Genomic DNA, 13,669 nt, shown 5'->3' on the forward strand with positions numbered 1-13,669 from the left:
CTCCCGCCGGCACATCGCGGGGGTGTTCGGGGTGCAGGGCGGGGATGCGGCGCTCCCGGGATCCGCTCTGCCCAAATGTGCTGTTAAAAGACACCAAAAATTCGAGATTTGAGTTTTGATTTCTTCAGAGTGTGCTTAGGTGCCTGTGCCAGCCGGACAGATATGCACGGGTAGAAATTCTGCAGTCAATGCATGGGAGAGAGCTGATGGGAACCTTGGTTTTATCATGGTTTAGTGTCATTGACATGATGGTAGACAGGAAAAAGACCAAAAGACACTTGCAAGCAGTTCATTTTTCTTTCTGCTTACCTTCAGTTTGGAGAGAAGAATTCAAAGTCCATGTCAGAGGCACAGTAATGAGCACATGGTACAAATGAGTCCTGAGGGAGTTTTCCTCTCTTTCCGAGCGCGGCTGTCACAGGCACTGTTTCGGTGTTGAGGTTTGGCTTTGAGGAGCAATCTCTGAGTGGTGTCTTTGCCATCCTTTAATCATATAGCCAAGAAGTTTTTTTCACGTACAAACATTTACAAACTAGCAAATTGACAGATTAAAATGTTTTATCCCATTGTAATGTCTGTATGGTAAATGGAAAATAGGAGTGGTCTTAGCACAGGGTAGTTATGAATTCTGACCAGAAATAGCAATTTCCATTGTAGCAGGAAAAAAAAATGGATCCATATATTTATTTCAGAGGATATGAATATATTGAGGAGGTAAGATGTGTTCAGTGTAGCCTGTGTCACTGAGCATTTTGGAGAGGGGGGATGGTTTAACTCCAGGCAGGTGGTTTAACTCCAGGCACTACAGGGAGGTGGTTTAACTCCAGGGAGGTGGTTAACTCCAGGCACTACAGGGAGGTGGTTTAACTCCAGGCACTACAGGGAGGTGGTTAACTCCAGGCACTACAGGGAGGTGGTTTAACTCCAGGCACTACAGGGAGGTGGTGGAACTGCAGGTGCTCGGGGTCAGTAGCCACATCCTGGGCAGCCTGCAGAGCTCACCCGCCTGCTCTGGGACAGCGAGCGGCTCCGGCGCCTGCCCTGCTGCCTTCCGTCAGCTGTCAGTGGTCAGTTTTCATTGTCTGAACAGTGTTTTACGGGTACGCGGTGCCCCGAAGTGATGATTAATAGATGTGCTAATGAAGATTTCTCATAAAAATAATAAAGGACTCATTTATTGGGGTGAGATGGGAGAATATGTGTGAGGGTGTTGGCAGAGGGAAACTAACCCTTCCTTCCTGTCTCTCGCGGGTTACAGTTAGCAAGTACAAGAGGTGATCCCTCATTACATCTGCTGGTTGTGACTCTCTGGCCTTGCTACCTAAATTGAAGTGGCATCTGCCCCCTCTTTGGTAAGTTGTTGTTGGTTTTTTTTTTTTTTTTTACAATAGAGATCATTTTTTGAGGTGTCATACTGCAAAATTCAACTACATGAGAGTCTTATTGTTGATTTCTGCACAACTGGGATTTCCTTATAAGTCGAGGCAGCTGTGGAGTGAGCTTTCTGTCCTGAACTGGTGTTTACTGTGCGCTATCGTAGTCCTGAAATAGTGTTTACCGTGCTCCATCAGTGTCAGAGAAAACGGTCCCTTCTGAAGCCTTACACTCCGGTACTGGCACAAGCGACCCGTCGCGCGGTGGCTGCAGCCTTGGCGTTGTCCGGCGTAACGCTGAGGGGGCTGCTGGGCGGATGGCTGGGTGAAGGCTGGGGCAGGCTTATGGGGTGATGCCTAGCTTAAAATGTGAGACGTTTCTGGGCTTTTTAAAGCAGATTTATGCCACCCTGCCTGGGTGCTATCTCAAGGTTTTGAAGAGCGGAACAGTGTCTCCTTGCGAAGGGGTGACTGGGAGCTCCACCAGGCCGGGGGAGAGGCGACAACTTCTCCGTGCAAACGTGCGTGTCGGACGTCTGTGGGCAGCCCGTGATGCAGGCTTGCTCTTCCCGGGGGCACCAGACCTTTGCCGGAGGTTCCCGGGCCGGGTGGATAATCAAAGAATAAATGAACCAGCCCCAGCCTCTTGCTCCTGCAGTGCCAGGGAGGGGGGCACCAGTCAGTTGGGAGGATGAGCTGCCGTGGGGGGCTGGGCCGCTGTTGAAAGGCAGCCTTGTGTAGCTCTGGGTTACCCATAACTTGCACGGCAAGAATTTTGGGGAAGTTCCTCCAGGTGGTAGGTCAACAGGGGAAGAGCTGGTGCTTGGTGTGACCCCAAGACTTCTGGTGTCTGCGGAGCTGGCTGGGATTATCTGGGGTGTGATGCCCTGGGAAAGGTGGGGAAGTCTTAACTTACCCAGTGCGGAAAAAAAATGGGTCCCTTCCCATTCCACCCCAGTACATAGAGCAAAGTGAAGAGCGAGGTTGGGGAAATGGAGCAAAGGCTTGGTTTAATAATGATTTTATTTGAGACTTGTCACACACAGGGTGGCAGCTTGCAGTAGGATCGGGGGTCACAGAAGCATTTTCTGACTAGTGAAGCTATTGGAGGAAGATTTTTCCCAGAGCGGACCAAAAGCTAGAAATTTAGTGTCACTTTTGAAAAAGGGTGCAGGTCACCATCCTTTCCCTTGGGTGCCTGTATGTAGATTTTTGTTGTTCTAATATCAGCAGTCTGGTGGGGTGAGGAAACAATTTTACAATAAAATAATTTTTTCAAAGCTTGCAAAGTAATTAAAGAGTTACACAAATATACATCGTGGAAGTGTTTTCATCTCTGTATTCCAGTGTGCTTTCACAGCTGCAATTATTCAGATTTACGTAGATGAATGCCAAGCCACGCCATGTAAGGAACTAAATGTTTTTGCCATAAATGATGAAAAGTCTCCCACAAAGCAACAGATTCCCTTCCCCAACAGGCAGTTTCCCTTGCTTGGAGGGAAGAGCCTGCGAAGCCTCAGTCTGACAGGAGTCAGGGAGCTCTGAAAGAGCCGTGTAAATAATCTTTTATGTATTCTCTTTAAAGAACACCCCCAAAAGGCAGCTTTCCCCTGCAGCCCCGCCGGGCTGGCTCGGGCTGCAGGTCCCCCAGCCCCGCAGCCAGTGAAGGGCCCGGCTGCGTGGGCGCTGCTGCGCTGGGGGCCGGGGCCACCCGTGGGGCGAGCGGCACGCGAGTGGGGGGCAGGACCCCCCCCGGGGCGGTCCAAGTCGGCAGGGCTGCCTGGCCCCTCGGGGGGGGGCGGAATCCTGGGGGATGGCGGGATCGGTGGTCTCGGACCAGCCCCGGAGGAGGTTCAGAGAGCGTATGTTCAAAAATCCCTCACCCTCAGGGGTTACCTGTTGGGGCTGAAATGAAGCACGGCGGCAGAAAGGTGAAGCGCGTGTTATTTCTCATTCTGTTCCTGTATTTTCTCTGTTAAGTAAAACGAAAGCAGTCAGCTCCCCGAGCCACTGCCTGAAAGCTTTTGCGGGTACTTTATGCACTGGTGTATTTTTCCTGTACAATGATAAGATCAATCAATAAAAAAAAAAAAGATGCACTGAAAAATACAGTTTAAAAAGAGATTATATTTATATATAGAAGGTTGGTGGCTTTCAGCTATTACCTTGGTGCAGAGAGAAGTGCTTTATCATTGCGCCAGAAGCATGGGAAAACCAACAAAGCATTCTTTCTAGTCTTAAATATACCCGAGTTTCCAGACAGCTGTTGGTGTGTTTTTTTCAAACAGCTCCTTGAGTGTTCTTACCTCCTGCAACAACAGCGAGGGAGTGACTAAAGTCTCAGTCAGTTTGGCGTGAACATTTTTGGTGTACACCGTGTTATTTCAGAAAAGTCCTGAGCAATATGGTACAGCGTAACTGTGCTGTTTAGTTTACAGCAGGATCCTCTTTAAACACTTGAACATCACATTTTACGGAAATATTCGGACATTTGGTGCCCGAGGGTGACTGATAGTCACGTTTAATTTTTAATTTTACAGAATATTTCCCCAAAGAAAACCTATTTGTACACCTATTTTTAATTTCACCAGGGGTTTTTCAGGCTCTGTGCAGATCTCTGTGCGGGTATTTTTTCCCTTTTTTCCTTTTCTTTCCTTCTCTTTCCCTCCCCCCCAGTTGTCACAGTAGAGCCCTTCCCCAGGCTGCACGTTGCCTTCGAGCCTTTGCTTCGGGAGCCGCTGAATCCACGAGGGAGCTTCCCCTCGGGGTCTCGGTCCCCTCGGCAGGGCCGGAGGAGCCCCCGGCAGAGGCTCGTGCTGAGCTTCCCGAGGGCTCAGCGCCGGCCGGGCTGCAGCGAGCCGGCCCCCGGCCCCGCTGCCTGAGGAGCCGCAGCAAATCGCTGTGATTCTTGGGTCTGTTGGATAATGCGGGCAGAGAACCCCGGCCCGGAGGCTCCGCAGCGTGGTGTTCCAGTTACTCCTCTCTCTCGTTTTGAGATCCAGACAGGTCGTATCGCACCGAAATGCAATCACAGCATCCGCTGAAATAGCACGGAGTAAATATCTTGGCAACACGCAATAATGTTTTTATGCAGAGAAACACCACTTGGTGTTTTATGCTGAAGCGTTTTTTTTCTGGTTTATTGCTGGTTCTCGTCTGTTCAGTTTCTTTGAGGCATTTGCGTTCTTGAATAACTTTCTGAAATGTGCATTATTTTACAGACCCGAGCCTACACTATGTTTACACTTTCCCGAAGTGTGTTTGATCTTCTGGATTTAGAAATTTCAACCTCACTTGAAGTTTTCAGCTTGAGACGCAGTTTTTGATACAGCTTTTCTTTAAAGGGTAGGCAGAGGAAAAAATAAATAATGGGATCAAGGCACACGTTCGCGGCGCACAGCATGAGAGTAAACTCCTTTGCGTAGAACAGAGCTGCTTTTGACTGGCAGTCGAATTGGGAGCTGGTCTGACTTAGCGTGTACGGAGTTCTGCAGAGGTGGTAGGGTACAAAGCAAACGACAAAAACAAACATAATACTGAATATATTACGGCTGGTTTTTTTCTTGGTCACATCTGAGCTCCTTCTGAATTTTTTATAGGAGCTATATATTTTTTTTGATATAGAAGTGTAAAAAATGATTAGCAGAAGAAAAACGACCCAGAAAATCCCTGTGCAAATATAACTTGATGCCTTGTGCCACTGTCTGCCAAGCTCACTTTTAAGCCCTATGCATTTTCTGGAATAATTTTTTTTAGTGATTTCACTAGTTAAAATAATATTTGGAATTGATATAATCATTAATGATAACCATATGATTATAGAGACCACCTTACTGTATTTAACCGTGTGAACAAAGGAGGTGAATAAAGGCTTTACAATTTTGTAGTATCTGTCAAAACCGATGAGGCCAAAAAAAGTGATCCCGATATACATGTTTGTATAAAAAACAACGGCAGAGTATCTGCACACAAACGTGTTGAGCTGTGGCGGTGCAATCTCTGAATCAGCAAGAATTTTGAAAGGAAATGTTAGGCTCATTAGGAGATCGGCAACAACAATGTTCTTGAGATAGACAATAAAACTCTTTTTGCTAGAAACGTACAGGAAGATCCATGCTGCCACGCTGTTCAGCAAGAGTCCTACTATGAAAATCAAACAGTAGACCAGGGGAATGACTGTCTTAGTTATCACTGTGCTGTGACTGCAGTTGTTTCCCAAGGAGCTTGTGCTGGTGTTGAACATCTTACAATATCTTTTTTCCTGGAAGCAGACAAAGATGATCTCATTAAGATAAAAAGGCGCTGTGCTGCCCATTAATTAGTGTAAGATTTCTACTCTTACTTCAAAATAAACTTGGCATACTTCTCAGAAACGGCCACGTCCCCACACCGTCTCATCGCCAGCAGGGATGCTGAGTTAGTATTTCCCAAGTGGTGCCATCTCCCTTTCTGATGGTGTTCAGGGGCGCAGCGCTGCTCTGAGCAGGGGGCCCGGCTGCCTCCCTCTTTGATCTGCTGCCTGCGAACCCCGGGCTGCCCCCCTTCCACCGTGCAAGCCTACGCGCCGCGAGCTAGGCGGGGGACTGAGCCACAGCGATTTTGTGACTCCAAATACATCCCATTAACCCGCAAGGACCGGTATGTTTTTAGCACTGGTTTGCTGGGAAGCATGTGAGGGATGTGAATATTCCTTGTATGAGTGTTCTGTTTTGTACACAGGCATAGCCCCCGCTCTTCTGTCAGGCAAGTGTGGAAATACGTAGCGTACGCCAATATTTTCTGATGTTCACTTGAAGGAAATCCGTCTGTGCAGCTAGGACAGTTTGCTTTAAACTTTCACTAGCACGACACACAGGAGCGTGTCTGTGTGTTAGCATAACGTGGGAGCTAGAGCTGTCCTCTCAAGTCATTCAAATTTAAATTCTAGGGGGTCTCCAAGAAGGAACCACATCTGCTGTCTGTTTTTCTTTGACAGAATGTTTACGGGGGTGGATTATCCTCTGTAGAGAGGGCAGAACAGATACAGATATAATGCTGCTGTATTTGGCAAATGAAAACCTAGGCAACTGGAAAATAAGAGCCATGGAGCTGGGAAAAAAAAAAAAACACCTCATCTTTTAGAAAATAAAGATTTACCTGATTGCCACAATTCAGTCAGTAGCTGATGCTTCTGCATAGCAGGTTTGAACCTGAACGTGACCTTGCAATAACTAGAAGCAGAAATTTTATTTCAAATAAGTAAAATTGTTTCCTCTGGTGTATCTCTTCTGCTGACACTGCAAAGGCTGACCAGCTTAGGTGCTGTTCTGGAACTTGGATGGATGGGTGGAGCAAGGGAGCAGGCGTTTACCCATGCTTGCACCCAAAGCCTCCAGTTAATCTCTTCCTGGTAGTTCTCCCAGATGGGGATCTGCCATTCCATCCGTATGTTTAAGCTCTAGTCATCAAGGCATTTGGTTCTTTTTGGTTGGGTTTTTAAAGGAAAAAGATTGTGTGGGGTGAGTGTTGTAACTGCCATATGAATAGGTGCAGTTAGGATTAGGAGGTAATAGTGAGTAAGGTTTGAGGTGGTATTGCTAAAACTAGAAGGATCTTCTGGAAAAGCACCAACAGTGAATGGCATTTTTATTTAAGATGGTAACGCGCTGTATTTAAAAACTGTTCTCTTCCCATTGCTGTCTGTTGTGTGCCTGTTCTCTTCCTCCTGTCAGGCTGCCTAAGCAGGACCCCCTCTCTGCATATGCTGTGTTTAGAACTTGTTCTTACTCTGGAGGCTTTCCTAAAACAAAACTGCTGGAGGTAGGTCTTTCTGTGCTTGGACTTAGTAGCAGACACTAAAATAGCTTAGGGAGTTCATGAAGTACTTTTTGTGTTGAGGCACCATACAACAAAGGATTTTTGCAGAAATGTGTGATTGGAGTTGTGGACATTGAATTTCGTAAAGTAATTTGAGCCTGTGCAACGTGGAAGGCGGCACCCTATACAAATTTTACATTTCACCCCAGCAGATTTATCAACTGTCTGTGGTTGAGGAGGAGGCCGGGGTCAGAGCTCGACTCTGCAAATCTCTCAATACCAATGGCACGTCCTTACCTTTCTCGATGTGACCGCTCTGGTGCTCTTTGTTCAAGGGTCTAGAGTGCCTTCCATTGTTGGCCACAGGGCCTCTTCTCTTGGCGGGAGACCTGTGTGAGAGCCAAGAAAACACAGTTGTTAGAGCTGTGTGTCGTAACACAGGACGGTGTAATTCTGCGGTGCCGAGGGGCTCCCGCAGTGCGACGCCTGCTCAGACCACCCCGAGGTCAGTACTGCAGACAAGGCTTCCGAGCTTGCAGGAGGACTTGGAAATGGGCTGGGGACAGTGGTGGAGCAGTCAGGGTCAGCCTAAGGCCCGTCACTGCACGGGTAGGGCGAGAGGCTTTTGCGCCCTCCTTGCCGCGCACGGCGTCACGCGTGGTTGCCATCGGTTGTGTCTGCTCCTTCTGTCCCCTCGTCGCGCGCTCAGCTCTGGCTGAAGGGCCTTGTCCCCCGAGCTCTGAACAGCTCGGCGCTGGCGGCGGTGGCCGCTGCCTGGTGAGCCTGTTCCCTCCCTCGGCCGTGGCTCCCCGCGTTGGGCCCGCGGGGGGCCGCTCCTGCGCCCTGGTAGCGGCTCCGCCGAGCGGAGTGGCCGGCGTGCAGCTGCGCGGCACATCGGGCTCCTCGCGCCCCGCCGGCCCCTGGCCGCGCGGGCGCTGGGCGGCGGGAGCCGAGCCCCGCTCCACAGAGGGGCTGCCCCTCCGCCCCCCTCCTGGCCGCGCTCTTGCTCGGGCTGCCCTTAAACCTTGGCAACGACAGCAGCCTCTTCTCAGGGGAGAACTTGTGGCTCCCCCGTGCGATGCGTGGCTCGAAATGAGCAGAGGTGCGCACCCCCCGTTCCGCCCTGGGGTTCGTCTGTAAGTTGGAGACTCCTCACTTGATGTTAATTGGGGGGTCAGCTCAGGACCTGTTTGTCCAAATGCTCCTTGAGGTGTTGACTAAGCTTAATGAGGTTTGGTTTGTTTTGGTTTTCCTCCCCACTTCTCAAAGCACTGCTGTTTTTTTTTTTTTTGCTGCTGCATAACTGCTGGCATGTGATGGAGGGCATGCATTAGCACCGAGCAGTTTGTGGTTTGTAGGGGAGAATAGCCTCTCACATTTGAGCAGCGTTTCATGTTCAAATGATTGGTCCAGCATAAAGTATATTTATTCTATACGGATAATATTGACCAGTTGTGCAAAACCAGCAAACTTAGTTCACCAAGTGAACAAGATTGATTTGGTAAAGTATACAAAAGTTTGAACTTTCTTGGTTTTCAAATCACGTCTTGGCATAATACACAAAAGGAAAGTTGCATAAACCATAAAAAATGCTTAGTTCCTCCTGTATTCAAACTCCCAGGCTCTGCCCGAGGGACAGCCCCTCTCCCTGCTCGCCTGGGTGGGCTCGGGGCTGGCCTGCTCCCTGTCTGCGTCGCCGCAGAGGTGCCCGAGCCGGTGGCCGCCCGGGTAGGGACATTCCGGGCCCACTGCTGGAATTCCAGGTCTCCCCCAGAAGGCATTTTTTGCAGCAGATGTGGAGATATGTTGGTACACTTGACTTCTTGCAAGTTTGCCAGGAGACTGAGATTTCGTTATTTTTCTGTTCTTATCATAACATTTGTCATAAGGCAATGTCTGGATTTTAATACTTAAGAGAATAAAAGTATGCAAAATACACTATGTGCTATTTCAGCCCTTTCAAGTGGCGCATTGGGTGGTAGTTGTTCTCGTTTGTCATGGATGTGTAGACGGCGGTGGAGAAAAAGGGGTGAGCAGAACTAGAATGGCAGAAGAAACCAAGGAAGCGGCGAGCGAGTATCTGAGCTGGCGCCTGACGCGGTGGCGCTGCCCGCTCGCTCCCTCGGGCGGGACGCGCGAGCTCGGGGGGCGGTGGGCTCCTGGCAGCTCTGCCCTCCAGCTCCTGCTGCCCGGGCCGCGCGCGCCTCCTCGGGGTGTCCCCCGTGGGAGGGGCTGGGAGGGCCGCGTGTCCCGAGGCGCTGGCTGCCGCCGCCGCGGGCGCGTCCTGCTGCGGCCCTGCCGGGCGCGGGGAGGGACGCAAGCGTGACGAGCTCTGTGCATCTGAACAGTACGTCCCGCTTTTGATCCCAAAAGGCAAAATTCAGGATGTCGTGGTCGGGAGGCGGCAGGCGGCGGTGGAGGGAGGTATTTTTTCGTGCGGTGACACTTTACTTACGAACTCCTGACTTCCTGAACGTGGGATGAATCAAACGAGGAGCTGGCCTCAGACCTCTTCCGACTCGGGCCGCCGTCCTTCGGGGCTCGGTGAAGATGAGCTAATGACTGTATCTGTGTTTTTCATTCCTTATATTTGCAAAAACAATTCCCAAGCTTTTCATTCAGTGCGCTACAAACATTTCCTGCCAGTGCCTGGGCTGAGAGGAGTCCTGTTAGCACCTTCCAGAAGTATGCAGTATTGCAGTAGAAAGAATTGACTTTTTTACAATTCTGAACGGATTTGCATTTCCAGCCGGATGCAAACCACCGGTTTCTCAAACCGATGCAGATCTAAGTACTGAGCCTTTGTTCCGCTTGCTCCCCTCCTCCCTTCCTCCCTCCCATGTCAGGCCACCCTTTAAAAAAAGCGGCACGAGCTGCTGTTTTCAGGCAACCCAGCGATGAGGGAGGCGAGGGTGTGGGTCCCCCGGTTGGGTGACGGCGGTGCCGAGCCCGGCGCTGCCCTGGCAGGGGTGCGGGCGCCGGGGCGGTGCAGAGCCCCCCGGCCCCGCGTCCCCTCTGCCCGGTTCGCAGGCAGAGCTCGAGCAGGGGCCTGGCGAGCGCCGCGGGCTTGGCCGGGGCGGGCGGCCGCGGGAAGCGGCATCGGGGCGGCGCACGGCAGGTTTTCCCCACCAAAGTTCTTCCATCAGTTCGGTCGTAGGTGATGTACGAGCCCTGGCACGTGCGATTAGTTTCTGGTGTTCTGAAGGACAGGGCGCGTGGGGAGAGCCAGCAGGTACAAAGCCCCGCTGCGATAAGGTTGTTTACGCAGTCGCGCTCATTTGGGTGCAGCGTGAGGGCACCTCAAGGGTAGAGCTTCTATTTCTGTCTGCCAAAACCCACCAGTAGTTGTTTCCTTTCTTCTGATTGTCCAGGAGTCCCTACTAGTTTTGAAATCTGAAATTTAGCGGTCTAGTTTTCCTGAGAACTTAAATTTTTCATTCTACTTTCATTTCTGATTTTTTAGACCCGGGTCTAAATTACTCTGGACCCACAACCTTTTAGCATTAAGAGATTAGAGCCTGTGAAGTATCTGTGCAAACCCTGATATTCACAGTGAAACTTGGGCAATGCTTTGAGCTGTTTGCATGTAGGATCATTTTCAGATCGAACCCAAATAGTGGCTTTTTTATTAAGGCTCAACCCCCCCCTCCCCCCCCGAGATCCTTCCTGTCTCCCATCAGCCATAGGATCCGAATTAGGGAATGGTGCATGTACGAGGAAAAGCTGGGACCAGGGTACTAGGGACGGTCAGTTTATGGTTTGATATTAGAGAATTAAACAGACCAGCTTTCAGAAGCAACTGTCCTACCAAATTTGGAATTATTCTAGTATGAGTATGTCAGTAAAACATTTTAGTGATTAGTAGTTTTATTGTCCCAAAACTGGATATTTAAAAGAAGTAAAATGTGGCTCAAATAAAGAAATCATTCCCTTTAATATTCTATTTATAACATTTGTCATTTAAACATTTGGAGTTCAATTCTATTTTCTGATGTTTTAAACTATGAGTTTTACATAGTTATGTTTCCTCGGTCATAAATTAAAACAAAAGTAGTTGCTTAAGAAAAACTTCTCTTGCTAAGATACACAATACAGAGCAATCCTTACCTGTGGAGCAGCGGTCTGGTGGTGTAGCTTGAGGCTGTTCCACGTCTCAGCCTAATAGGTGGGGGGGGTTTGCCCTGGTTTTCTGTATTTATTTACAGTTAGGACTGCTCATTTGTGTTCTAGGTAATTTGTTTGCGGCTTGCCCGACGCGTGGGTGATTTCCTGTTCACCTTATTTGCCAATTAAAAAAAAATGACAGCTAACGAGAGGGAGGCTGGCGCGTGGTGTTAAGGTGCAGAGGCACGCAGTGAAAAGGCAGAGGCTCCCTCCTGAAGCGCGAGCGCGGGGCCGTTGGCCGTTGGCCGTGCAGCGCTCCCGGCGCGGGGACGTGCGGCTCCGTCGGAGCGGGGTTACTCACCGCCGGCGCTGCCCCGGCCCCGGCCCCGGCCCCCGGCTCTGCCGCCGAGCTCCGGCGCCGCAGATGGCCGGGGCTATTTTCGGGGACTTGCACGTACTTCCATGGAGATCAGCGTCGGACTCGTTTCGAGAGAGCCACGTTTGTGCAGCTGGCAAAGCCGTAAACGATCTTAAGTTAAGGGCTGGTGTTTTCTTTTCTTAAAGCGTTCCCAGGCCTGGCTGTGACCTTTTCTGTGAAGCTGCCTGCCCTGATAGCTTCTGCTCTTGCTAATGGGAGTGTCCTGCGCTGGACTGCGCGGGCTCGGGGCGTGCTCAAAGGCTGAGATGTATTCTTGGGAGAAGTGGTGAATCTGTGGTGCATGGCACTTGTTTTTTTCTTCTTTTATTTTATTTCCTTTTAACCTTAATCACCTGTTTATCTTCCTCCCTTCCTATTCTTCCCACATGTTTACTGGGAGGCTTTGAAAGCAAGCACAAAATTAGTGGAAATGTAGGGAAATGGAAAAGCTAATACCTTTTCTATGAATGTGGGTAGGTAGTGTATTCTGAGAGACATCTCAGGAGTGAGATTGAGGTTTGCATGTTTATTTTTTAAAAAAGTGAAATATGTAAGTTGCATACATTAGTGTTTATAAACACTTAGTGCCTGATTTGATCCCTGCTTTACAGCGCGTCACCCAAACCCTCTGTTAAATACACAATTTCCTCATGGGCTTTCTTTTTATGAGTGTTTATCACCTTACAAGAAGGGGCCCAGAGGCACAGACACATGGATGCACCTTTTGCTGAAGCACTGCTGCCATGTGCACATCCTTTACTCAGCCAGTGCGTGTTAACCTGGACCTGCAGTCCCTTCCTTCCCCAAATTTCATTGGCTCTTTCTCAGTGAAATAAGGGGGTATATTCAGAGACAAACTGTCTTTACGCTATTGTGAGTACTCTTGCCCCCTCTCTTATTTCTGAGACTCCCAGGTCAAAGCCATGATGGTCAATTATTCATTGCTTTTGGGTGATGGGTTTGGGTGTTCATTTCGCTGACAGTTATTTTACCTGCCTTATATTCAGTTTCCACAGCAGTGCGAGCGGTCAGCCTTTCTGGGAATCTGAATCTGAGCTTTTTGGGTCTGGTAGGCAGGAGCTGCAGCGTGGCAGTTTGGTTTCAGTTAACCTTCTCGGGTGTCAGAGGCTGGGGCACGCTCCGGTCCCCTATCAGCTGCCCGGCGCCAGGCTCCTTCCTCTTGGGGCTGTCTCGTCGAGCTGTGCCAGCTCCTGCAGATAACAGCTTGCTCCGGTGAATGCCAGCCTGCTTCTTCCCTGGCACTTCTGCTGTGGGCCCCGCGGCTTCCCCGTGGGCTGGCGGGCTGTAGCTTTAGGCTTCACATCCCCTGGACTCGGTGTGTGACGCCTCACACCGTCAAGCTTCAGTTTCAAGCAGATCCACCTGCCCTGATGAGTCGTAGCTCTTCACATGCCTCAGGAGAAGAGAGGGTTACCCTTGGGACTTAGGACGAAGTGGTGAGTGCCGCGGGTTGGAGGCTTTCACCCTCATGGTGGGTGAGCACCCGGTGTCCTGGGGGGGCCCAGAGGGGCGCTTGCCCGTCCCTCCCCTGCACCATCTCACAAGCGTAACCCTCCCAGCGCACCCCCCGGGCGACCTGCGCCGCTGCGCTCCCAGGGCCCGCCGCTCCCCTGCGCCTGGGTGCACACGCGTGTGCACGTCCGGCTCCCTCGTGGGCCTGTGCCCCGCGCGGGCCCTCTCCCCGCTCTCCCGGGGGAGGGTTGATGGAGAGCACCCCCCTGCTCTGCTCCGGCGCCCAGCGCCGCGGGCACGGCCCGGGAGCGGCCGGAGGAGCCGCTTTGCCGGGCGGGGATGGCGGGGGCTGCGGGGCCGCTGCGGCTGCGACGTTTCCCTTGCTGAGGCTCAGCACCTCGGTGAGAGCCGGGCAGGGCAGGGGGCCCCGGAAGAGCCTGTTCCTTCCTCTGTTCGTCATGGGGTATTATTATAACTGAAGCATGTTTTGGAAAAATACGGATTC

The 13,669-nt window shown here is 50.7% G+C and overlaps 2 protein-coding genes across 9 annotated transcripts in view; one reads left to right on the top strand and one right to left on the bottom strand.

Moving 5' to 3' along the window:
* Positions 1–13,669, top strand: part of MED12L (mediator complex subunit 12L) — a 141,245-nt gene that overhangs the window by 43,657 nt on the left and 83,919 nt on the right. The window lies entirely within an intron of this gene.
* On the bottom strand, positions 3,481–11,825 carry P2RY14 (purinergic receptor P2Y14). Its single transcript, XM_042798524.1, has 3 exons — positions 11,277–11,825; positions 7,467–7,558; positions 3,481–5,634 (listed from the first exon to the last, which is right to left on the bottom strand). Exon 3 carries the CDS (start codon positions 5,614–5,616, stop codon positions 4,603–4,605), a length of 1,014 nt encoding a protein of 337 aa, XP_042654458.1. The 5' UTR covers positions 5,617–5,634; positions 7,467–7,558; positions 11,277–11,825; the 3' UTR covers positions 3,481–4,602.

This window comes from Tyto alba, unplaced genomic scaffold (assembly GCF_018691265.1).
Source record: "Tyto alba isolate M040663 unplaced genomic scaffold, T.alba_DEE_v4.0 Super-Scaffold_10, whole genome shotgun sequence".
Taxonomy (NCBI): Eukaryota; Metazoa; Chordata; class Aves; order Strigiformes; family Tytonidae; genus Tyto; species Tyto alba.

Bases quoted from the DNA above. Each gene is read 5' to 3' on its own strand.
- P2RY14 (XM_042798524.1), bottom strand. From the start codon at position 5,616: ATGTTCAACACCAGCACAAGCTCCTTGGGAAACAACTGCAGTCACAGC.